At 43.2% G+C, this 21,793-nt stretch overlaps 2 protein-coding genes and 1 long non-coding RNA gene across 5 annotated transcripts; 1 reads left to right on the forward strand and 2 right to left on the reverse strand.

The window, feature by feature from the left end:
• Nucleotides 1-3,109: 3,109 nt before the first annotated feature.
• On the reverse strand, nucleotides 3,110-8,366 carry Adar (adenosine deaminase acting on RNA). Of its 3 annotated transcripts, XM_076439169.1 has the most exons (8): nucleotides 6,557-7,864; nucleotides 6,388-6,464; nucleotides 6,235-6,295; nucleotides 5,198-6,028; nucleotides 4,535-4,920; nucleotides 3,689-3,983; nucleotides 3,433-3,623; nucleotides 3,110-3,254 (listed from the first exon to the last, which is right to left on the reverse strand). In XM_076439169.1, exons 1-8 carry the CDS (start codon nucleotides 6,606-6,608, stop codon nucleotides 3,156-3,158), a joined length of 1,992 nt encoding a protein of 663 aa, XP_076295284.1. In that variant the 5' UTR covers nucleotides 6,609-7,864; the 3' UTR covers nucleotides 3,110-3,155. The 3 variants fall into 3 exon arrangements, with proteins under 3 accessions (XP_076295284.1, XP_076295283.1, XP_076295285.1); XM_076439168.1 differs by lacking the exons at nucleotides 6,235-6,295; nucleotides 6,388-6,464; nucleotides 6,557-7,864 and adding an exon at nucleotides 7,892-8,366; XM_076439170.1 differs by lacking the exons at nucleotides 6,235-6,295; nucleotides 6,388-6,464; nucleotides 6,557-7,864 and adding an exon at nucleotides 6,114-6,232.
• A 400-nt stretch (nucleotides 8,367-8,766) lies between these two features.
• Nucleotides 8,767-16,962, reverse strand: LOC143216285 (uncharacterized). Its single transcript, XR_013010540.1, has 2 exons — nucleotides 13,905-16,962; nucleotides 8,767-12,521 (listed from the first exon to the last, which is right to left on the reverse strand). It is a non-coding gene; the product is annotated as an uncharacterized LOC143216285 (long non-coding RNA).
• Nucleotides 11,805-12,660, forward strand: Obp9 (odorant binding protein 9). Its single transcript, XM_076439187.1, has 3 exons — nucleotides 11,805-12,215; nucleotides 12,292-12,356; nucleotides 12,420-12,660. The coding sequence occupies exons 1-3, from the start codon at nucleotides 12,002-12,004 to the stop codon at nucleotides 12,444-12,446; spliced, it is 306 nt and encodes a 101-aa protein (XP_076295302.1). The 5' UTR covers nucleotides 11,805-12,001; the 3' UTR covers nucleotides 12,447-12,660.
• Nucleotides 16,963-21,793: the final 4,831 nt, after the last annotated feature.

Consider the following 21,793-nt stretch of genomic DNA (forward strand, 5'->3'; position numbering starts at 1 on the left):
GTGGACACGGAGAGACTGATTACGGAAGAGAAAAAACCGCGGCCTCCGGCGCGTCCCCTTATCCTCTACTCGAATAAAAACGCTATTCCCTAAGAATGTAAAATACTGACTCAATCCGCCGTCATCGATTCAGCGACCGTACTCGTGAAAAAACGTTTAATATGCGTCCTCCGGGCCCGAATCACCTGGCAAAATCTGCTACCTCGTTTTTTGATCTTTCTCCGCGCCATCGCTTCCGAAACGAACTCTGTGAAAGTAACCAGAGTACAGATACTCTACTTCTGCTGTCATTTCTGTGGGTGTTTCATCGTCGTTTTGCAGAGACCATGTACAATGTACGACATTGTTATCGCGAAGACACAAGAAACATGCGGCGAGAGAACGATGGTGGTTAGAAAACTCTGGCGTCGTTCTGTTATTTCTGGCTAGGTTAATGAGGGACTAAGGAAAGTTAAATGGTTAATATATGGCACGCAACGTTAATACTAACATTCATTGGGTACAGAGAAAACAAGCGAACACAAGCATCTCATCATTTTAGTCTTGCGGAAACCCATTGACGTTGTTGCGTTATTTGGTTTACATTTCTCGTTCCTCCATGTTGGCACGTGATTCCTGCCCACTCTTTTCTATTACTCTCCTCTCTTTCTTTCCTTTTTGTCTTTTCTTCTCGCTTGAGCTTCTAAAGTATTATGGTTAATCGAGTTAAACTAGTAAAAGTAAAGCTTCAGGTAACTAAAGAGATCAGGTAGACGAAACGAAGAACGCCCAAGAGATTTGTACTAAACTTAATATCGAGGAGTCGCGCTAACCGACTGACAACACTTCTAGAAAGAAGTAGTTCTCTAATAATACGTGTGTGGATATAATACTTGTTCTTCACTGAGCTTTTTCGACGGCGCGAATCTTCTTCCTTTCTCTCTCTCTCTATCTTCCTTTCTCGCTTTCCTTCGCGCGCAGCCGTCGAGTTTCTCACGCAAAACTGGACCGACACCGGGCAGTGTGTCACTACGGCAGAATCGCACGAATTTGTATATAAGAACTGGCACAGTGAGGCAATGATCTTAGGATTCTCTAAACTAGTAACCGTAACGTACTTATTAATTTACTTATTGACTCGTATAATACAATCACGCACGCTCTCCGTTCGATCCTAAACCATTCACCCTATATATATTTCTCATTTGTTCCCTATATGAAAACTCAGCGGTGACAACATCGAACTGTCGAGGGCCGATTCGTTGTCGACGAGGGCGAAACGAAATTGCGTACGAAACAATACCCTGCACACCGCTCCTCCCACCCTCACCCAAAAAACATTATACCTAAACTGTAACGTATTTCTTTGGCGAGCGTTCCTCAAACGACTAGTTTCACTGGAGAACCGGTTGCTATCGAAGAGGTTGCAATCATAAGGCACCTCCACTTCACAACAATTTTTGCTTTTATAAATGCTCTGTCTGCTTATAAATGTTATGCTGATGTTAGTACGTAGATTTAAAACGAGATCATCTCTTGGCTGAGATTTTAAATAAATAATGCTACAATGTATGCAATTTAACTATTGAAGCTGCTTACTTTCTGTACCAAAGTAGCAAAAAGTAGGAATCATTCGAGAATATATGTATGTCATCATTGATCATTATTATTACCCCTAGCTACTAACCCTAACATAAAATTGAACAAATACAATAGAAGAACGGTTCAAGAAAATATTACATGGTCTTGTCTTGTCCCTAAATAGGAAACCATGTTCATTGCTATGTAATACAAATATTTAAACATTTTCACACCACAAATGTGATCTACGATAAATATACATATGGATGATAGATAGTACGTATAATGGATAATATTAACTAGAGAAATATAAATATGGTAATGACACAAAGAAAGTGTTGAATAGCATTAAATATGAATGTTTATTAAAACTCTTTTTTAGATCGAAAGGTCAGGCGCGTTTCGAAATGGAACAAATTGTGTAAAAAAAAGTGGAGCTACCTCGTCATTGCTACAAAACCCTTCAATGATTAATAGCGAGACAAGAATATATATATCCGTGACGCCGACAAGGAATCGATTCCTGTTCCGTTTTGTCGACATCCGCAACGAAGTATGTAATTTACTTGCACGTCGACAATTTCTCTACACTCGGTCACAGCCTTCGGGGATGTAACGTGATGCATGTTATTATCACTGTTTATATACCTATAACGCCTAAGAAAAAAATACTGCAGGCACGAGTAAAATCTCGGGATTTGCCCCTCCCCCCATCTCGAATGTTTTCCTTTTTTTCCGTATTTCTTTTCTCCATTTTAGTCTCTCTCCCTCGTTTGCGTTCGAGTGACTACAAATGAATAGAGAAGTGTGTCGTGAGAACTACGGACGAGGGTGTGTACTCTCTTCGTCGTTCTCGTGTCGAGACACTTTTGGAAAAAAGAGAAGACTGACGGTACGGATATGTGCACAATCGTTTGCTTCGTGAAAACTGATACCTCGGATACGTTTTGACAACGTAAAATTCTTTTGTTCACTACGTGAAACCCTCTCTCTCTCACTATCTTTTTTTCTGAGTCTCATTCTGTCTGGTCTGTGTCTTCTACTACCAGTCTATAAAGTCTGCCGAAATTGACGTTACGCTAAAACGATGTAAGATTAAAATTCGAAGTATCGAAACGTGCCGCGTATGATAAACCCTATTATTTAAACTGAGCAACTATCGAATAGTAAAACCTCCGACGGCTCGAAGACCAAAAATGATTACATGATTCGTATCCCTTGCTCTCTCACACATCCTACCCTCTCTCCCTATCTTTCTTTCTATTTCTCTATCTCTCCCTCTCTTTCTCTCTCGTGTACTCTTTCCTCCCCTTTTGCCTTTGATCGTCCCTTTTCTCCGATACATGCACACTCTGAAGAGACATATTGTATGTATATAATCTACATACAATATGTATGTATAAAATATATATATCACCCAACGCAAAGTGAAAGGTGAGTCACGCGTGAGATCCTACGATTTATGCTTTACTGATGCCGCATTCTGCCATATTATAACACGCTGAACGAGCGATCTAGTTTGCAGTAGGAACCACATAATCTGTCACACGAAAATCCGTATCATTAGTCGCCGGTTTGTCGTTACTCTGATTTAGTCAGATATCGACCTCGAACATGTCTTGTTCGATCGGCTTTTTAACCCAACTTCCAAGATGTGCCTTTACGAAAGCCTCCTTCAACTGATGCTTGGCAAGCTGTCGCACAAGAAAAACGGTAAGAGAACAATGACGAACCACCGACTCGTGACCGCGCTCGGCCACATATGTATCATCATCTAGACTGCGAATCTTTATGCAAAAAATCTTTCCTGCTCTCTAAGACTATGTAAAAAAAGATAAATTCGCAGTCTAGTCATCACAAAGTGGTACTCACCGAGTAATTCTGCACTGAGGACTTCGCGTCGAGGTAGTGACGGCACTGATTCTGATCAGCGTCATCGATAGTGTCGAGTTTACCTAGCAGATTGTAAAACCGTCTGAACAATCCCTGCTTCGATATTCTGGATGGCTTGCCGAGCTCGTCTTTTCCCGTGGTGCAGTTTATCACCTCAGCGTCCGCCTGACCTGAGGGGCGCATGAAATATTTACAGTGAGATTCTTAATTGGACCCACCTGCCGACCTTACGTACCGATAGTCCAATTTACACTGTAGTTAGGCGCTTTCCCTGGCTGCCTAACTTCCGAGGATGTAATGAGGCTCATTAGAGGCTTGTTAAGCCTGTACGGCGGCGGCAGACCCTGAATCGTGTTTTCAATACGTCCGCAGACCGCTCTGTACATGTGGCTTGGGTTCAATAGACTGCCTAAAACGATGCTGTGGAAGTAAATTGGCTCGATGAAGTGGCTTAGAAGTGCACCTTGCACACCAAGTACGTTCCATCGAGCTATTTTGTCCGAGCACGACATCGTCAGCAGTCTTTGGCCCTGGAGGTTCAAACAAACGATTTGTATTAGTGCTGTAAAACCGCCAATATTTCCGCTTCTTATTACACCAAGTATCCCTGACTGCTCAGATATTCCTATCAATAGACTGTGGATTTTATGCATTTATACCAAAGATCGGTGGGTATAATTTCAAATGATAAAAATATGATTTTTATTTTGCATAAAGATCCGCGGATTACTTATCGAGAGCCACCAAACGATCTGCTTTTGCTTATCGATTCAATCCTATCTAATCGAACTGTACATAGGTATTACTCGTATGGGATGATCTGACGATCGTCTGCTCGTCCGGCTGGTTGTCATTACGAGCCGACGATCGATGTGTTATTAACAACCGAAATTCGTTTTGTAATCAACATTCGGTAGCGAGCGTAAGAATGTAACAAACCGTTAAAACCGTTAATCCCTGATTAAACAAACATCCGAACAATCAGAAATTCTAGATGCAACTGGAAGATCGAACTTCATTTACAGCCCTAGTACACTTTTCATGTACAGCTCGCATGTGCAGTCCTCGATCGAGTGCTTACCATAAGAACACCGTCCCACGTCTGTATACCCTCGCTGCTTTTCACGGGTATCGTCCCCTCTCCGGACTCAATCTTGGTCCGCAATTGTCCTCTAGCTCTCCGATTAGGATGTTTGTCTACAGACTCGTTCTCCTCATGTGGAGAAAATATTCTAGCGTCGCCGCACGGGGCGGTGTTGATGTATAAATGAAACTGGATGCCCTGTTTCAGTTTGAAACCCTTCTTTGCGGGTTCTAGGATGGACTCTATGATTCTCTCTTCTGTGTGAAGCTCCAGCTGCTTGTACAAGTACTCGCACAGACACCTCCGTGCCACCACCTCTGCGTGGCAGTCATTCAGAGCACCTCCGCTGACACTCAAGTGCTCTCCGGATACGCATTTGGTACCTTTTCGTTTGAAAGAAGCGGGACAATGGTTTATGTAGCTAGGTCCTTTGTAAAGGTGCAAATACACTAGCAAGTAATTTGCAACATTTCTTGTTAACATTACCTTAAACTTGTTTACTCCCCTTACACCTGTGCTGTCCCGAGTCTCCTCAGACACGGACATACTTCTGCAAGTTACTCTTACAAGAAATGTCACAAGTAATTTGCCAGTGTATTCGCACTCTTACTTGCTAGTATATCGGCACCTTTAGACTGTGTTGTAGAAGAAGAATCTTACCAGTCGTCACGCAAATGAGCTCGGCGTCCGAGCCCTTGGTCTGTACGATGCCGGCCAAGACCTTGCGGCGAGCATGTTGCGGTTTGGACTGTATGAGTTCGCTGAACTTCTGATTTACCATTTTCCCGATTTTGTCGGCCAGCATCTGCGGTAGCTGCATCTGGTCTTGCCAGTGACCGCTGCTTGAGAAGTTCGGCAGAACGCGAACAGGAAGCGGTATGCAGAACGAGGAACTGTGGACGTTCCTCAATTTGGCCAATGCTGCCTTGCTCGCCGCAGCTTTCGCCAGTTTTTTACTCGGCCCGGTGCCCTCGAAGATCTCACCGTCGATGGTCACCGATATCGTGAACTTTGCATAACTCTCCCCATTGTCGGATACGCATTTGTAGACGACGCCTGGGTACAGTTCGTTGATGAGCGCCACGGGTCCTTTCTCTAGAAACTTGTTTGGGCTCTTCGGTTCCTGTGTCAATGTTTTAAAAGCATTTACTAAGTGATTGTCACGCTCTGTGACGTCGCTCGTGAAGTCAGGCTCCAGAGGCATGGAGGGCTGGCAGGTGTTGATCGCTTGGTGTACCTCCGGCGTATTCCTAAACTGAACGATGTTCCTCAGAGCCAACTCTGCTGCTGCGTGCTTGGCCATCTTTTTGGTGCGTCCTTTCCCTTCGTAGGTCTGTCCATCTATCTGTACCGCGATTGTGAAAATGGGAGCATGCGTGGGGCCGGTCTGATCCACTACCTTGTACATGGCTCCGGTCTTCAACTCGTTTAAAGCACATACTGCGTTTTTGGGCTGTGGATTCTTGTGCCGTTTCTTTGGACTGATGGTACCTGGAAAAATAGGAAATATACAAAATCAAGTTACACAATCTGTATTACATTTCCTTTAGCAACAAAAATCTACAACTTGGAATACTTCTAAGGTGATCCGTGTTCAGTTGTTTTCTATCGGAAAGTACACAGTTCGTGTACATACATGCAGGACAACTAAGGGTCTGTCTAGAGGGTTGTAAGGTATAGTGCAACCAGCGACTGACCTTCGGGTTCAGAGTCAGCGGGCCTCTTCAGTATGGGCCTTGAGATATTTGGTTGCTCCATCTGTGAATAGGGCATCGAGCTACGGTTAATAACGCTCGAGGGGGACGAGTATCCGTTCCATAATTAACAACAATTAATGAAAAAGTGCTCACCCCCGTCATGTGTGACTCCTGCGACCGATCCGCCGGGAACGGTATCGCGTTCGTATCGACGATGGACGGGTTGTACCCTAAACAACAAGAGAGACACGAGGTTCGGAATGGGGGCCGCATAGAGGCAACTCGACGATGAATTAAAGAATACACTGTACGGATCTCATACTTGTCTCCGTGGTTCCCTTGTCATTATTCAGCATTGCCAGGCCGTTCGACATTTCTCCTTTTTAGCTGGAGGACGGTGGAAAATAGCGGGCGAGGAATGTCCGTCCCGAAACACTGCACCGTTACATTGATTTTAATTATACTCGTGTGGCGATGCACGCAGCGCCACTGCTGTTTCCTCCGACTCCGACGACGACCGACATAACCTAATTCCGGGCGACGGCGGTCTCAGCGAGCATCGTCGTCGATGAAACGGGAGAGGCGAGGAGAGACGAGAGAACACCGGGGGAACGACGAGAGAGCCGCCACAGCCGATTTCCGATGGGCCGAGAAATGAAAATACACACGATTCGATCGAACACGGAATTTGTTCGTTGATCAATCCAGCGTGCCGAACGCGACGGAACCACTATCTGCGCAGAGAACCGCGCACGCGACAAGGGAAACTGTAGCGCGGCTACAGTCGATTTGAAAGCCTCTAGTCCAGCGGAAAGCGCTCTTCTCCGAGAATCGGGCTAACGATGTGCAAAAAGTTTCAGGTGCAACGGAGACGGAGACATACAGACGCCTTCATATATACCTCGTCTTGTTTTTATGCCTACAATCCTCCTCGGGGAACGCTAGAAATAGTTTCCCGCGGTTATCAACGGCTGCCTACCTACCCGCACCCTTTCCCTCGGCCCTTTTCGCAATTCTCCTTTTCAGAGACCATCTTGTCTCCTGGGCCTTGCTCGGTGAAAATAAACATTTCTGGCTTAAATTTCGGTAATTACTGTGGTCAAATGAACATGGATCACTCTAAATAGAAGCTTCCCACATAGTCACGCAGTCAATATTATGAATATACTATATACATATATTTCATAAACAAACATCAAAACTTCATATTTAAGGATATGCACCATAATTTTTGTAATATTGGAAAACTTTGGCAACTAATCACAGAATATTTACAAATCGATAAACAGAACACATTCTTCAGACACTTTTTAATATTTTCAACGAATGCCGTTAAATAAATAGTATTTATCTAATTATCAGACTGTGGATGTGTTATACATTTATAACATCTTTAATCTTCTAAAGTTGTGGTAAAATGGCATGGTAAACAGTGACAAAAAATTCTATAAAACGTCTATATTCTTTAGAATATACATATATAAATAAGACCACTAACAAATTAACCAATAAAAATCCACATTTGTTTATGGACCAAACCACTTTCACAAAATGTTTATAGGCAATGTTTAATTAACTTCCTGCAGTTTCCACCGTTACATGAACATAAAAAATGTCTAAAATAGTCAGAAAATATAAAAATGTCCAAGATACTTACTTTTTCTTGCCGACTTCTTCCTAGAACGTTTCTTAGATTTCTGCGGCGCAATATCAGTCGAACAACAATTCACCGTAGCATCACTACGAAATTCCTTTCCAGGTGTACTGTAGTTGAACCTTGGGACGACAATTTGAATTCCCTTGGTGACCAGAATTGCATACAGAAGCCGACAAGCATTGCAGAGAATTCCGTTTTCAGGTGGCAATTGCACTTGTTTTGTTACACTATCTTTACCATGCAATGTCACACACTTTTGACGCCCTTGAATAATAACTTGCAAAAGATTGCAACAATTGGACTGTTGCTTCTGCGACTTCGTTTCCATGACGGTCAACAAGGAACACGTGATCGCATTCAATGGAGGACTGAGTGGGACTGAGCCGTTAGTTCTCTTCTCTGGTTTCTGCGTGTGATATCTCTGTCTCACACTCAGTGAAGCGTTGTATCGCCAGAGTCCAATATCTTCTTACAGTTAGCAATGAGTCACTGGTTTGCATTTGTTATCTTCTCTATTCTGCATTCTGCAGTCTACGTGCCCTTTCCAATAATACTCTATCTCCCGATGAACGATACACGCCGATTTTTATGAATCTTTGCACATGTGTTCATTAGACTTATTTAACACAGAGCCGGGCAACTTTTTCCCCGCTGTCGCTGCGCGGTCCCACCAGAGTTTGTGGGTTCTCCCACTCTTCACTTCTAACTGGTCTGTATCTCCGGAACCGAAGAGCTGGCGCTCTGGCGGCCTGCGGGCCGCACATTATTTCTTTCATAAGTCCGAATGGTGGGAAACGCTGATAGCCACTGAGAGGAGTGGAAAGAAGCGGCGTGCGGCCCGCGGGCCACCAGTTGCCCGGCTCTGATCTAAGAATGCAATCGTATTTCCTTTGTGTCTACTTTTTACTTCGGGTCACTAAAAATATTATTTTCTTTATAAAAGTTTTCACAGAAATACACGATAAAAATTTCCAAAGTATACCTGTATGCGTAATGTACAAGACCTGGCACATTCTACTTCTACATTACCTTGCCAAGTTCCTACACGTATTTATATCAAATGAAATTTTCATAAAAACAGCACTCATCTCTACTACTTCCCGCAAAGCATAAAGATTTTCAAAGCCTCCGCGTTCCCCATTCGCAAAAACAGTATCCCCCGCTCCATACGAATTAACCCTTTTTGTGCCGAACGACGATACGCTGCCTGAAATTACCATAAAGCCACCTGTTTTTTTGGTGAAATCTTATAATTATGTCATAGTAATGAGTAGCTGATGCACCATAGTATTCATAATTTTAGTATTCATAAAAGAAACCATTTACATGATTACATTCATTATTAATTTACAGACTGCGTTTACAATTGCCATACAGTTTTCTTGCAAGTATTCTCCAAAGATTCTCAATTGGGTTTAAATCTGGCGAACTTCGGCCATGTCAAAATCCTCATATTTTTGTTGTCGAACCACTACTTTGTTTGTCTTGATTCATGAATAGAGGCGTAATCATGCTGAAAAATGAAACTATCAGTCTCAATTTCTTCTGTAAGTGGTATTAAGACTATCTCCAACAGCTCCGTATATTGTATCGAATTCATGTTATGATTAATTCGACAGATTGGTGTTTATTTATTGGCTGTGAATGCAGCCCAAATCATTAATGAGCCACCACCGAAGTTACGACTCATTGCAACACTACTTTCTTTTCTTAAATCGTGCCAGTAGTATTTGTAACCATCTGGCCCATCCAAGTTAAACTTTTTCTCATCGGAGAAAATGATATTTTCCCATTCTTCTGTCTTGGGCATATGTCTTTGTGCAAATTCGAGACGTGTTTGTGTCGTTTTTGAGTGCTGGTTTCTGCAGCATTTTTGTCCATTTAATCGCTCTGAACTTTTTAAAATTTGCTGCACACGCCTTGTTGTTGGAGAACAATACTAAAATTTTATTTCAGTAACGTTATACTACACGAATCACTCGTTTTGTAGCATATAATCCTCCAGACACTTGCCGTGGATCATGGAATTATCTTTAGTTTTGTGGTCCGATATTAGTTATTTTGTTACAAATGATTGAAAATGCAATATCTATACTTCACACTACGTGATCTATATACAGCTATGATCAAACGATGATTTTCTTATGTGCAAATACAAATATTGTTTGTAAAAGAGAATTGATTTTTCTGTTTTTCATAATGTTTTAATATTTATGTTATTCGTATGATTTTCAACAAATATTGGAATACAATTAACATTACTTTAATCTCCCTTTTGTTTAATCTCCTTTTTGAATTTTGTAAATATCATACCTACTTTGTTTTTTATGAGCTTTTTCCCAAACCATAGCAAATTCGTCCAATTGGTCCGGCATTCGTCGGATAGGTATGATACTATCGGTTAGCACTGAAAGGGTTAAACTTGATTTAATCCGTCAAAAAATTGCCGGTTTCTTCCTCCGTGGGTGAAAAAGTGTTCCACTTTCATCAGCGCCGGTGAACCGGAAGCTTCCTCGGCATAACACGCCACGCTTTCGCAATTTAGTGCATCTCGATTATCGGCGATAGCCCCTGACAGGATTATGATTAATGTCCGGTCTCGATAAGACCGCGTGGTCGGGAAATGCTGATTTTCTTAATCCGATCAGGGAGGAGGACAGCCTGCAACTTATCCGATCATCGGATAGCGCGATAAGCGATAGTGCACACCGATGTCCGATTATTTCGAAATGGCTGCCTAAAACGCGAGGACTTCCGGTTTGCTTGAGGCCTGCCTCGTTATCGAATCGCCTTTGCATTTCGTGATTGATTGCGAAAAAACGACCAGCAGCCTCTTTTTTCTCGATAATCTCGACTTTTATGCGATCTGCACCGAACAACAAACCGGTTATCGAATTGATAAAGTCTCTGCTGGTTCGTTTCGAGTTTCCTCCAGTTCCCAGTTCCTTGCGGAAAAGGTTCATACGATCTTCAGGATTCTAGACGCGTGGTGCAACATGTTTGGATATCGCTTGTTACCGCTGTTCCTAATTGTCGTCCTAATTCCGCTGGTGAGGTTTTAGTTTTCGTGCTGTTGGGATAGTTCGAAGTTTCACAATGAGGCTGCTTGTGTTCCAGGACTTCATCCGGGCCGACATCAGGAAAGACTGTCGAAAGGAATCGAAGGTTTCCTGGGGTAATCTATCAGGCATTCGAAAGTTCGGTAGACGAGAGATTGCGAAAGCGCCGAATCTGATTTGGAAGTTCGAGGGAGAGTCTGGAAAGATTTCACTTTTCTCTGGGCTCGTAGGATTCTTCGAGAGAACGAACAGTCTAGTTCAATCTATGGTCGTAAATTAACCATAGAAATGCCGAGGGAAGTTGCCAGAGCTCCATCTAACACGGGCTAACTAATTATCTTTTGTCTTAACGCGAGAAATGTTTCTTTTTGGGAATCTTATCTTTTACTCCAGGATCTTTTATTCGGAACTTTTTATTTAAATGGACATAGGGTTGTCCATGTTATGTCTCATTTATGTATAGTAGCGTGGCATTCAAATACCTCAGAGTATGCAACTTCTATGGGCTTTACGATTTTTAAATTATTATGAAACTCAATTTGAATAAAATTCCAGGTTTCAGAAACATTTCTCGTATCATCAGTGCTGGAAAAGGCGATTAGGTGGCCTGTTTTGTCGTTCTTCTGGTTTAGAATGTTTAAAAAAATTATTGACTATCATTTAACATTGAAGAAAAATCGTGTTTGCTTTTTTAAGAGGGTCTGGCGTTTACTAATCGAGATTTGTTTTCTTTGAAAATGCAATCTTTACTCGACTGTAGCCTGTGGTTTCAACATGACTGACTCTCCCGAGGACTCTCTCGTCTAACCCATGCCAGAATCAAAGAGCTTATTGTCTCCGCAGCGACTTCACAGGGCCTTATGCTGTATAAACAGGGATACGGGTATCGCGGCGACTACTTATTTATCCGATCCGCTTACACTTTGAACAAAATATTATTTCCCCCAGAAAGCGTCAAAAATCAATATCAATAAGATAAGTTGTTTAACTCTCAGCTACCAAGGCAAAGGATACAGAAATCTTGAACAATTCGTTTGAAAATGTTGTTAAAATGTTGCGCTTTGTTCCAGCCGCGTTGAGGAAATTAAAAGCCGGCGATTTCGAGCAGGAGGACCACAAACTGAAGTGCTACCTGAAGTGTTTCATGGTGAAGAACGGGATCATGAACAGCACCGCGGACATAGACGTGCAACGAGCGCTCAGACATATCCCGCGAAGCCTGCAGGCCTCCTCGAAACAATTGTTTAACAAATGCAAATCCTCTGGTGAGTGTATAGAACCGGTGTATCGTCCGAGCGACTGCGGATATAAATACATTTTAACCGAGCCGTTTGTTTCCAGATAGAACCGATCCTTGCGATAAGGCCTTTCAGATTGCCAAGTGTTATGTGAAATCTCATCCGGAGGTTAGTGCTGTCTTTCATTCCCGGAAACCGCTAGCTTCCCCTTCATCTACTCTCGCGTTACAGATTCTGCAGAGCGTCCCGTTCCTCTAGGACTGGCAGTTCAGAACCAGAAGTGTCTTCTGTGTCCAGTTTCCTCGATCCTTGGGAAAACAGGAGGACCAGCTGCTATCGGTTAATCGTAATACAAAAATATGAATATTATTCTCTGTCATGAAAAACATTTCGTTTGTAGAAATCAAAGTATGTTTGGTATAATTGTCGGAAACAGTGAGGAACTGTGTGAAATAAAATTTTACAATATATAAATGCAAAGATAAAAAGATCCTTCATTTTTTTTCCACTGATCAGTTCGGATAATGGAGGTTCCGCTAGAAGTTATATCAACAATAGTGCAAATAGTAATGGAACTGCTACGCGATTTCTTGAGAAAATGTAGGTTTCTAAGTTTCATAGTCTGCCAATGCTAATATCGAATTGCCCAATGTTTCTGCAGGAGAGGTGTTTCATGGGCGACATCCGGGGCTGTGTTCGGGCAACTTATGGTCTGGTGGGTGAGGATTAGGTTCGTTGTGGGTGTTTCGCAGACGGGACGGCTGTCGCGCGTGCCTCCGGCCGAATTCTGAATACGGTGGGGTCGTGTCTGTATTCACCAGCACGGAACTGGGTCACAGTTTCTGCCCATCGGGGTATTAAAACAATCTCTGCACCGGAAAACAGGGTAGTGCGAGGAACGGTGGCGGAGGGGGAGGGGGAGAGGGGGCTGTTGGAACGGGGTTGTGCGCAAATAAGACGAAGGCGAGAGAGCAGAACGCGTAGGAGAAAGTGCAAGGGTTGAGAAAGTGCGACTCTCCTCTCTCGCGTGCTGTTTCCAGAGAGGGACACGACAAAGAGGGAGAGAAGGCGGTGCTGATGAGCGGCGCATAAGTGGCAAAAGTACGGAAAAAAGCGTGGAGGCTAAATAAGGGAAGGGTGGCGAACGACGGACGATAATGATGCGACACTCGCCGCGGCCCCTTGTCACTCTCCCGCGCGTTTCAACTTTTCTTGCCTTCCACCCAGAAGACCTGCACTATTACTGCGCAATCTGAATTTTTTCCACCTGCTCTACGCTGCGAGAAATTAGCCTTGGTAAAAACACCCGGATGCTAAACCCTTCGTGGACACGTACTGTGTAGGATACTGTGATGTACACACTCACCTCTATTAGATATTTGAACTACCAATACAATTTAAAAAAGAAATTTGAAAAAAGAAATTGTACAATATAATCTGTCTGAGCATGTTTTAAAGCGTAAAGCTTTTCTGCTATCAGAACACGTCTCTAAGTTTACGATTTTTGTACAGGATGTATACAAAGTAATGGTCATCCGTCGTAGGGGTGAATTTACACCTCTGGATCGGTGGACATTTGTAAAAGTAACTTGTAAAGTTGTTGTAAAAGTGAAGTTGTTGGAAATTATTGTCAAAGTTTGTTTTTACATCAACACATTATTCATAAGAATATTAATCCTACATTATAAAATACTAATGTAATGTATAGGGACTTACAAATTTTGCGGATTCTTCTATTCCTCCGTCGAATCCACAGCACACTGCGCAAATACGTCTTAATAATACTAAAGCACGAAACACCATATTTCTACACAATCACTAAACACTACACAACACACTTTCGATCACGATCAAAGTAGTACTGCGATTGTCACCTGTTATCACCTCGATTTTTTTGTGAATGGTGAACGATGGATTTAGGTGGGGAAATGTAACGTTTGTTAATTGGACACGGGTGTGTCAGAAGGACTTCAGGTTGAGGAGTGGGAAATTGTCAAAGTCCTTTTTTGATTGTCTTCGGTCGTCAATGGTATGATTTATGAGTGTATGCCTGCGCGTCGCGCTTCGGTTGGTCCGTCGCACGTGTTGTCCGTCTGTCGGGGTTGAAGTTGTCAGGGCGCGGTGGTTGTAAAATAATCGGCCATCTCGGAGCCGATCCGCGGATACCTTCTCAGGTATGTCGCCAGTAGTCTTTGTACCCGCAGCAATAATATGAAGAAGCGTTTCACGATGGAACACAGATGATTCTCGAAAAATCAATATTTCCTTCATCAAGTTTGATCAAGTTTTTTTTGCAAATGTCTGCCGATCCAGAGGTGTAGATTCACCTATAGGACAGAGGACCATTACTTTTTATACACTCTGTACAATATGTTATCTTCGTCGACAATTTTATACAGTCAAACCTTCCTACGAAGGTGGGGAAATTTCTTTCTTGCTGGACTCGAGTTGCCCAGTTCTTGGAGAAGGTAGAAGAACACGTCGCGAGTTCAGAAACGTGGGTGGTTAAACTACGACGGGGACGGAAAGAATATTGTCTGGACGATAAGGGAGAGGCATCACCTCGTGTATTATGAGGTAGACTATCGCGATCGCTCGTATCCGCTTTACAAAACGTCGTTACTAAAGCGGCAGGTACCTACGAAGGGGACAGTTACGCCGGACCCGGTGATCTAGGAGGTGGATCTGCCCGCTAATCCCCGGCTTCAGGGTTAATCCGACGTCGCCGAATTTTCCAGCTCGGTGGACCAGCGGGGAAAGGAACGTTCTCGATTGACTGCCTCGTTGTCCTTTTATCTCGACGTCCCGGAGAAACTCGGACAAAAATATTGTTCGTCACTGGAACGAACTCTGCGACTCGTTTAACTCTTTCCTTCGATCTTAAATGGGTTGCAGATTGGTGCGAGTTTAAAGAATCAAATTTTTTAGTATTGGTAATGAAAGCTCCATTCTTTGTGGACATTTCTAGCTAAATTCTATTAAGATATTTAAACAATTGCGGAAGTTGTAGAACTGAATGCAACTGGATGTACAGGAGAGGGTAAAGTGAAAAATGAATTGGAGAAAATTTATGTGTTAGCGCGCCGTTGTTATCTTCAAAATAACTTACCAGTGTGTCTAAAATCACCTGGAAAAAGAATCAGTCCACACATCAGACTGCATCAAAGCAATCCAACTGAAAAGGAACCATCGATTTCACCAATCACCGATTCACCCAACAGTCCTGCCCCCCTCAGATTGGCGTTTGTTTGTATTTATTCGTACGTTCCGGTTTTTTCGCGAGGTCCACCTTCGCCGCAGTTCTGGCAGAGGCACTCGTCCACCATCCGTGAAATAATTTTCGAGGCTCTCCGCGAGTTTGAAGCGCTTCGGTAACCCTGCTCCACTCTGGGACCGTTCAAACATTGACGAAGACTCGGCCGGGACAGCCTGCCGATTAAGCCCGATCAATATTTACAGAGCCGGGAAATAATCCTCGATTCTACCGGAATCGGTGGTCCAATATTTGGAAGACCGTGTATCGGAGGCCGACGCGAGGTTCCCGAGGTGACAGGCCATTGTCAGCTGGCTCTGGAGAAAGCTACCTCCGTCGAGCCATTCGGAAACGCTCCAGTTTTCGAGAACGCGACGCCCTGGCACAGTATTGGCGGCCGAGGGTGAAAGATTGGCTCGCACTATGTAGCTCAAGCTTCGCAGAGAACTAGAGAAATGTTGGAACGCCGAATAATAGCCTCCCAAATACGTGGTTTGCGTTGAAATAAAGGGAATTCTAATTATGAAATAAAGAAATTTTAATTATTGTACCTGTGGTATAAATCATAGTGCAAGGAGTTCAGCATGCATATATAAACCACCAATGAGATTTCCGAAATAAAAACAAAATATACAATCTTGTATAAGAGGGAGGGTACAGTAGGGGTAGAGAAAGAGAGAGAGAGAGAGAGAGAGAGAGAGAGAGAGAGAGAGAGAGGAGTTTGAGATCCCACCACTGATACATAGAAAAGAAACAGAGGTAAAGTAAGTCTGCAACAGTGCCGGTAATCGATGAAAGATGGTCTGCTACGTGTTCTACTGACGGTCAAGAAAATCTCTCTGCCGTTGACATGACAGAGCAAAGTGGAAAAAAAGAGGGAGAATATAAAAATGGAAAAGAAAGTAGTGAAAGTAATTTGACGCGTGGAGAAGCAACTAGGTGGTCGCAAATCGGGTCTCGCAAATTCTGGATAGGGAAAAAGGGGATTTATCGTGTTGGCTGGAGCAGGACACAGCATTCGGTCCCGTGGAATGCAACTTGGGGATGGTGGCGTTACCTGGCGCCTTTCCAACAATGTGTTCGCACTTTTTGCCCCCGCGATAAATTCGCGTGTCGATTTGGCCGCGGTCCGGTCGATCGCGAGGCGACTCTGCGTCTGCGTGCATCTTACACGCGCGAGTGCACGTGTGATCCTGTCGATCACCAAAATCACACCCTTCTGATGCACAAACGCAAAAAGGTGATCAACGAAACAGAAGCAAAAACAGATTTCGAATTTTTCTGCTGGATTCAATGTTTCTAAATGATTTTCATTTTGCGTTCTATATAAAGAAAATTAACCCTTAGTGCTTCGAGCACTTTTATATTGAAGTTTTTAGAGACCAGGATATACAGGGTGTCTCAGCTGAAGGAGGCCACCTAAATATCTCCTTTATTTTTAATGGCACAACAAATTTATATGGAATAATTTAAGTGGTATCGAAACAGGCATATCATAGAAGAACAGTTTTTTTTGTCCGGTTATTTTCTCAGTTTTTTCAAGGTCATCGATATTTTTTATCGGGAAAACTTATTTTTTTTATTCCATCTTGTTAATGACTTAAGCATATTCAAATGCATTTATTCAGCCGCTATAAGATGGAATAAAGAAAAAACAAGTTTTCCCGATAAAAACATTACGATGACCTTGAAGATACTATGAGAAAGTAACCGGACAAAAGAAACTGTTCCTCCTTCGATACCATTTAAATTATGCCATAAATATTTTTTGTGCCATTAGAAATAAAGGAGATATTTAGGTGGCCTCCTTCAGCGGAGACACCCTGTATATACTTGAAAAGAAAAATTGTGAATTCGTCAAATTCATTTATTTCTATTTCCTTTGCTGATTTGATTCTATCAATGATTAGAACTACACGCCTGCATAGAGGCTCTAATGAATACACCCCGTTGACGTCACCCAAGAAACGAACGGGACCATCCACGGAGCCAACCGAAACGTTCCCTCCAGATAGAATAGAGTCTTGTACTCGTGCACCCTCTTCGAATCTCGAACACTCTCGATAGCGTGGTTCTCAGCAGGGTGCCAAGGATCTAGGCCAGGTCCTTGAGCCATTGCTAGAGGAAGCGATCGGTCCGTGCTCGTGATAAATCAAAACAACTCTTGCGAGGGCAAGGGTGACCACCCTTGACCAAATCCTTATAATAATTTGAAAGCTAAAGAAACGCCCTCTCCATTCACATAGTCAAACTTTTATTCATTATAAACCTACGTGTTGTCGAGCAGCTCATTTCGGTCGAATTTATATCAAACTTTCTTGGTCAATTTTAGCACGAAGGAGATCAGCGATTAAATAGCAAATTCTGTGCAATTTAACGACAAATGATTTGCCACTTGTGCCAATCTGTTGACATTTCGCACATTGTCTAAGATCGCCCGTCGTTCCCATAATCGTGCACTTTAGACCCGTTGTTCGTCGAAGTCGGTGGGTTGGTCGAAGGAGGTCCCGAAGAATGAATTTACGTTCACGAGGGTTCTGCAGGTGTCTCCAGCACAGAAGCCGCGTCGAAGACCATCCAGGAAAATGAGGGGTGAAACGAAAATCCTCGGCATTGTGAGGGAAGTTTCTCAATCTCGCTGGACGCGACTCTGCCCCTTTATCACGCCGGTAATTAACTGGCTAACAATTTTTCTCGGCCGCGTCGCTTCATTTAAACTTTATTAATGAAGAGACCACGCCTCATTACGCCTCCGTGCCGCCCTTAACGATCAACGACCATCTAATCCCGACGAGATTACCGTGTTTACTGGGATTCCCTCTACGGAAATCCGCTCGTATCGCTCTGACCCCCTTTTCCACCTTCTGGCTATCGTTTTATCTACATGCTATACATCCTGGATAATACATATCCCGGCCTTCCGCGAGCGCTTAAACTAAACATACGGTGATACCGTGTTTACAACCGTCGTTATCAAAGTTCACTATTTTCGCAAGTCCAAAGTCTGCTAAAGTTGCGGGGATACACTGTTTACAGGCGTTTATGTTTTACGTTTCGAACGGCAATGGCAACTTCTATCGTAAACCAAGTCACCCCCAGTAATCTAAGAATTTCTCGTTTGGTATTGTTGTGTTCAAGAATATTTGTACGCTTTGTATTGTTTTACAGTAACATTAATAATAATAATAATCATAGAACATACTCGCAACATCATAAAACAGCTATAAATATAAAATAGAAAACATCGTCAGAAGAATTCTCTTCTTCGTTACAGTAAATGTAGCAAATAAATCATGATAAAAAACACGAAGGAACAGTAGAGAAACATTTTTCGAACTGCATCGTGCAGCCTCCATGTACATACACCGTTTCCTCAACGTCTCGCAGCCAATATTTACGGGATTATCCGAACGGTTCCAGATGTGTGAACGATCCTGTACATAGCTCTCGGTTTCATCGGGTCTTACGGTCCGCACGTGCATCCGCGCCCCATATAATTCCGATATGAACATTTTCGAACAGCTGCCACGACCGTCGTTCGAGTTAACCGGGTCACGAGGTTGATCCTGTATTTTCTTCGATCCCGACTTTCGGCCAAAACCGAGGCGACGCGAGTCCAACCTAGCACGGCGCGGCGCGGCGGGTCAGCAAGTTCGCGAAAAGCCAAGGGATGCGAAACACTACGGCACATTATTCCTCCTTATCGGTGTACTTCTCCTTAACCTCGATACATTCTTCTTCGAGGCCCTGAATTATTTATTTATTTACTCGCAAGCCGTGTTTTCGCCGTTCAGCTTGATCGGGGACTTTTAGCTTTGGCCGCTGTTTGCACGTCGTTGTATTACCGTTGTCTCTGCATCAGAATCTTTGCGACGAATCCTTGTGATGTACTTAAGTAGAAATTCAGCGAACCGTAAACCGGACACTTAATTTCTATCGATGTCCGACGTTAACAGTCGTTCTTTGCTGCATTTGGCAACCCTTATATTGTGTCATTTTCGCACATCTACGACCGTCTCGATTTTTCTGCTTGACCGAGGGGATGAAACGCGTTCCACCCCCGGAAATCCACCCCCGTACACCACGATTCGCACCGAGAACCTTCGGTGACGCGGGAATTAGTGGCGCGCAAACGTTCTCCCTCGACATTTATTTATTTTCTCGTTTCGAGAGCGCGCGCCGAAGGGTAGTCGCCGGGGGAAAAATACAGAATATTACATTAACGGGCGAAACGAACTGAAAAACGTTTCTGGCTCTGGTGGACAGCCTGATGAATCGGGTCCGAATGAAACGCGTCCGGGTAGGATTGCGACGATGAATCACGATCGAGGACATCTCCCCTATACTTTCCCTTCTTCTGTTCTGAAAGATCGAGGCAAGATGCGTGGGTGTCGATGGATGGAACCGCGAGTGTCCTCTATTTTTTCTTTTTACATTCGTTTAGGAAGATCGTCAGGAGGTTGGGGGTTTCGATTCAATTTCCCGAGTGCATTAACAGAGGGAAAACCGGTGCAATAACCGGGTCTGGCGCAGTATAAATCTTCGTCCCACCTTCCATGCCGTTTTCACGCTGCTGCTGCACTTCCGCTGCTATTCAGTGAAATCAGAACCCCTCTATGATTCTCTCTGTCCCCCAGCTGGTTCTGAATCCACCGAATTAATGTTCGTTTATCGGAATTCAAGCGGAGATACGGCTCTTCCGGTCGCGGTCGCGACGCTCGCAGAGCGATTTTTAACTTTTTCGATTTCTCTGATTCGGTCGTATCTCACTACGAATAGTTTTGGAAACTTTTTATACATGTTCTTCGTTTTACTGTTTCTCGTTGGTAAAATGTTTTTTAGAATAGTTTCGAGCTCAAAGGGGTTGAAAAGTTCTTAGGCATGGTCTATAGAGATTGGACAAGAACATAAGTGGAGCCAGCTCGCATGATAAACCAAACGGGAGAAATGCGAAAAACGGGGCCCCGTTTGGCCCTCCAGCGAGCCAGAAGTTGAGGGAGGAAAGGGCATACGACAAGGTCCTGGACGTGTGGTTTTTTTCGTGGGTGTTGGGGAAACCGAAGGCCTGTTTCCCACGAGTATTACCTCCTTCGGGGGGTGGGGGTGTACGTGTACGCAAATGTATTTTTTTCACACGTTCTTAAATTAGAAAGAAAAGTCACGGTCTATAGAGATTCGAAAATTGTGACCCGTCTGTAAAATACCGCGTGAAGATCTTTGTTTATTTTCTCAGGCTAAGGGAGCTTTCTCGCCAGCCTAAGTGAACGTCAACAGCTTTACTATACCGTCGCTCGATTCCATACGATCTCGCGGGATTCGTTAGCGACCCTTAAAAAATCCACGGTTTTACGGGTGCACGAAAAAAGGCTGCGAATACAACCGACAACAAAATATAAACAGTTCATCGGCAGCCAATTTCGCGGGCGTCAATATTTACCCGAAATATCGGGCCGTTGCAGCTACATGGATCGACCTGTACATCGAATCGAAAGTGTTGCCTATCGTAGCTTCGCATCATCGTTTTCGCGACACTATTACGTGACACTGTCCACACCGATATTTACCGTGTAGACGGGCTTAATTGACAATCCCTGCGATACGCATCCTGTGCAGTGTTGCAATAAGAGCACCCTTGCTCGCCGAGATTTCAATCGACCATAACAATATCGACGGCAGTGGGGTACACGATCTTATCGCGCTGACAAATGTGGAGCGAGTCAGGATAAACACTTTTTAGAAGTCGGGGATGATCCTCTTTTTTTAGAAACATCGCTACATTGTTAATTCAAGAGAGTATCCTGGTCTAGCGCATGAGTTGCGTCTTACAGAATTGTTTATTATACTTCGAGCAGCGTTTCTTTGGTTGTTGTTCTCAGATGGCGGCCTCGCTCGCGTTTGCCTTTGCGGCAACGAATTATTAGCATCAGAGAAAGTGTACTGAACGGCAGTGTTGGGCAAATTTTATTTTAAATAATAAACGAGTAAATAATAAATAAACGTGTGATTTTAATTGAAAATAATAACTAAACTTTTTATTTAAATAAAAGTAATTTAAATAATTCCAGAAGTGATCTATTTATTATTTCTAATTTGCAAATAAAAGATTATTTATTATTTGGATTGAGGTGGAAATCAAATAAATAGTTTTTGGTCTTCTCCTATTTCTTGTATTTTGTATATACAATGAACACGTGCGCGTTTTTGTCTGCTATAGCAACCTTTTATACCTTTTCAGGTATATCGCCAGTGGTCTGGCCCGTCCGGAGGGCCCAGCTGCCTATAGAAAAATATAATTTAATTTATCATTTGTTAATATCAATTTAATTTATTATTTTAAACTAGATGCTCGTGG

The sequence above is a fragment of the Lasioglossum baleicum genome, chromosome 15 (assembly GCF_051020765.1).
Source record: "Lasioglossum baleicum chromosome 15, iyLasBale1, whole genome shotgun sequence".
NCBI classification, from domain to species: Eukaryota; Metazoa; Arthropoda; class Insecta; order Hymenoptera; family Halictidae; genus Lasioglossum; species Lasioglossum baleicum.

Coding starts and splice junctions, on each gene's coding strand:
- Adar (XM_076439168.1), bottom strand. CDS start 8,219: ATGGAAACGAAGTCGCAGAAGCAACAGTCCAATTGTTGCAATCTTTTG. Junction 3,984..4,534: donor CGTGGGACGGTGTTCTTATG/GTAAGCACTCGA, acceptor TTGAACCTCCAG/GGCCAAAGACTGCTGACGAT. Junction 3,255..3,432: donor CCTCAGTGCAGAATTACTCG/GTGAGTACCACT, acceptor CTTGTGCGACAG/CTTGCCAAGCATCAGTTGAA.
- Obp9 (XM_076439187.1), top strand. CDS start 12,002: ATGTTGCGCTTTGTTCCAGCCGCGTTGAGGAAATTAAAAGCCGGCGAT. Junction 12,216..12,291: donor TAACAAATGCAAATCCTCTG/GTGAGTGTATAG, acceptor GTTTGTTTCCAG/ATAGAACCGATCCTTGCGAT. Junction 12,357..12,419: donor ATGTGAAATCTCATCCGGAG/GTTAGTGCTGTC, acceptor CTCGCGTTACAG/ATTCTGCAGAGCGTCCCGTT.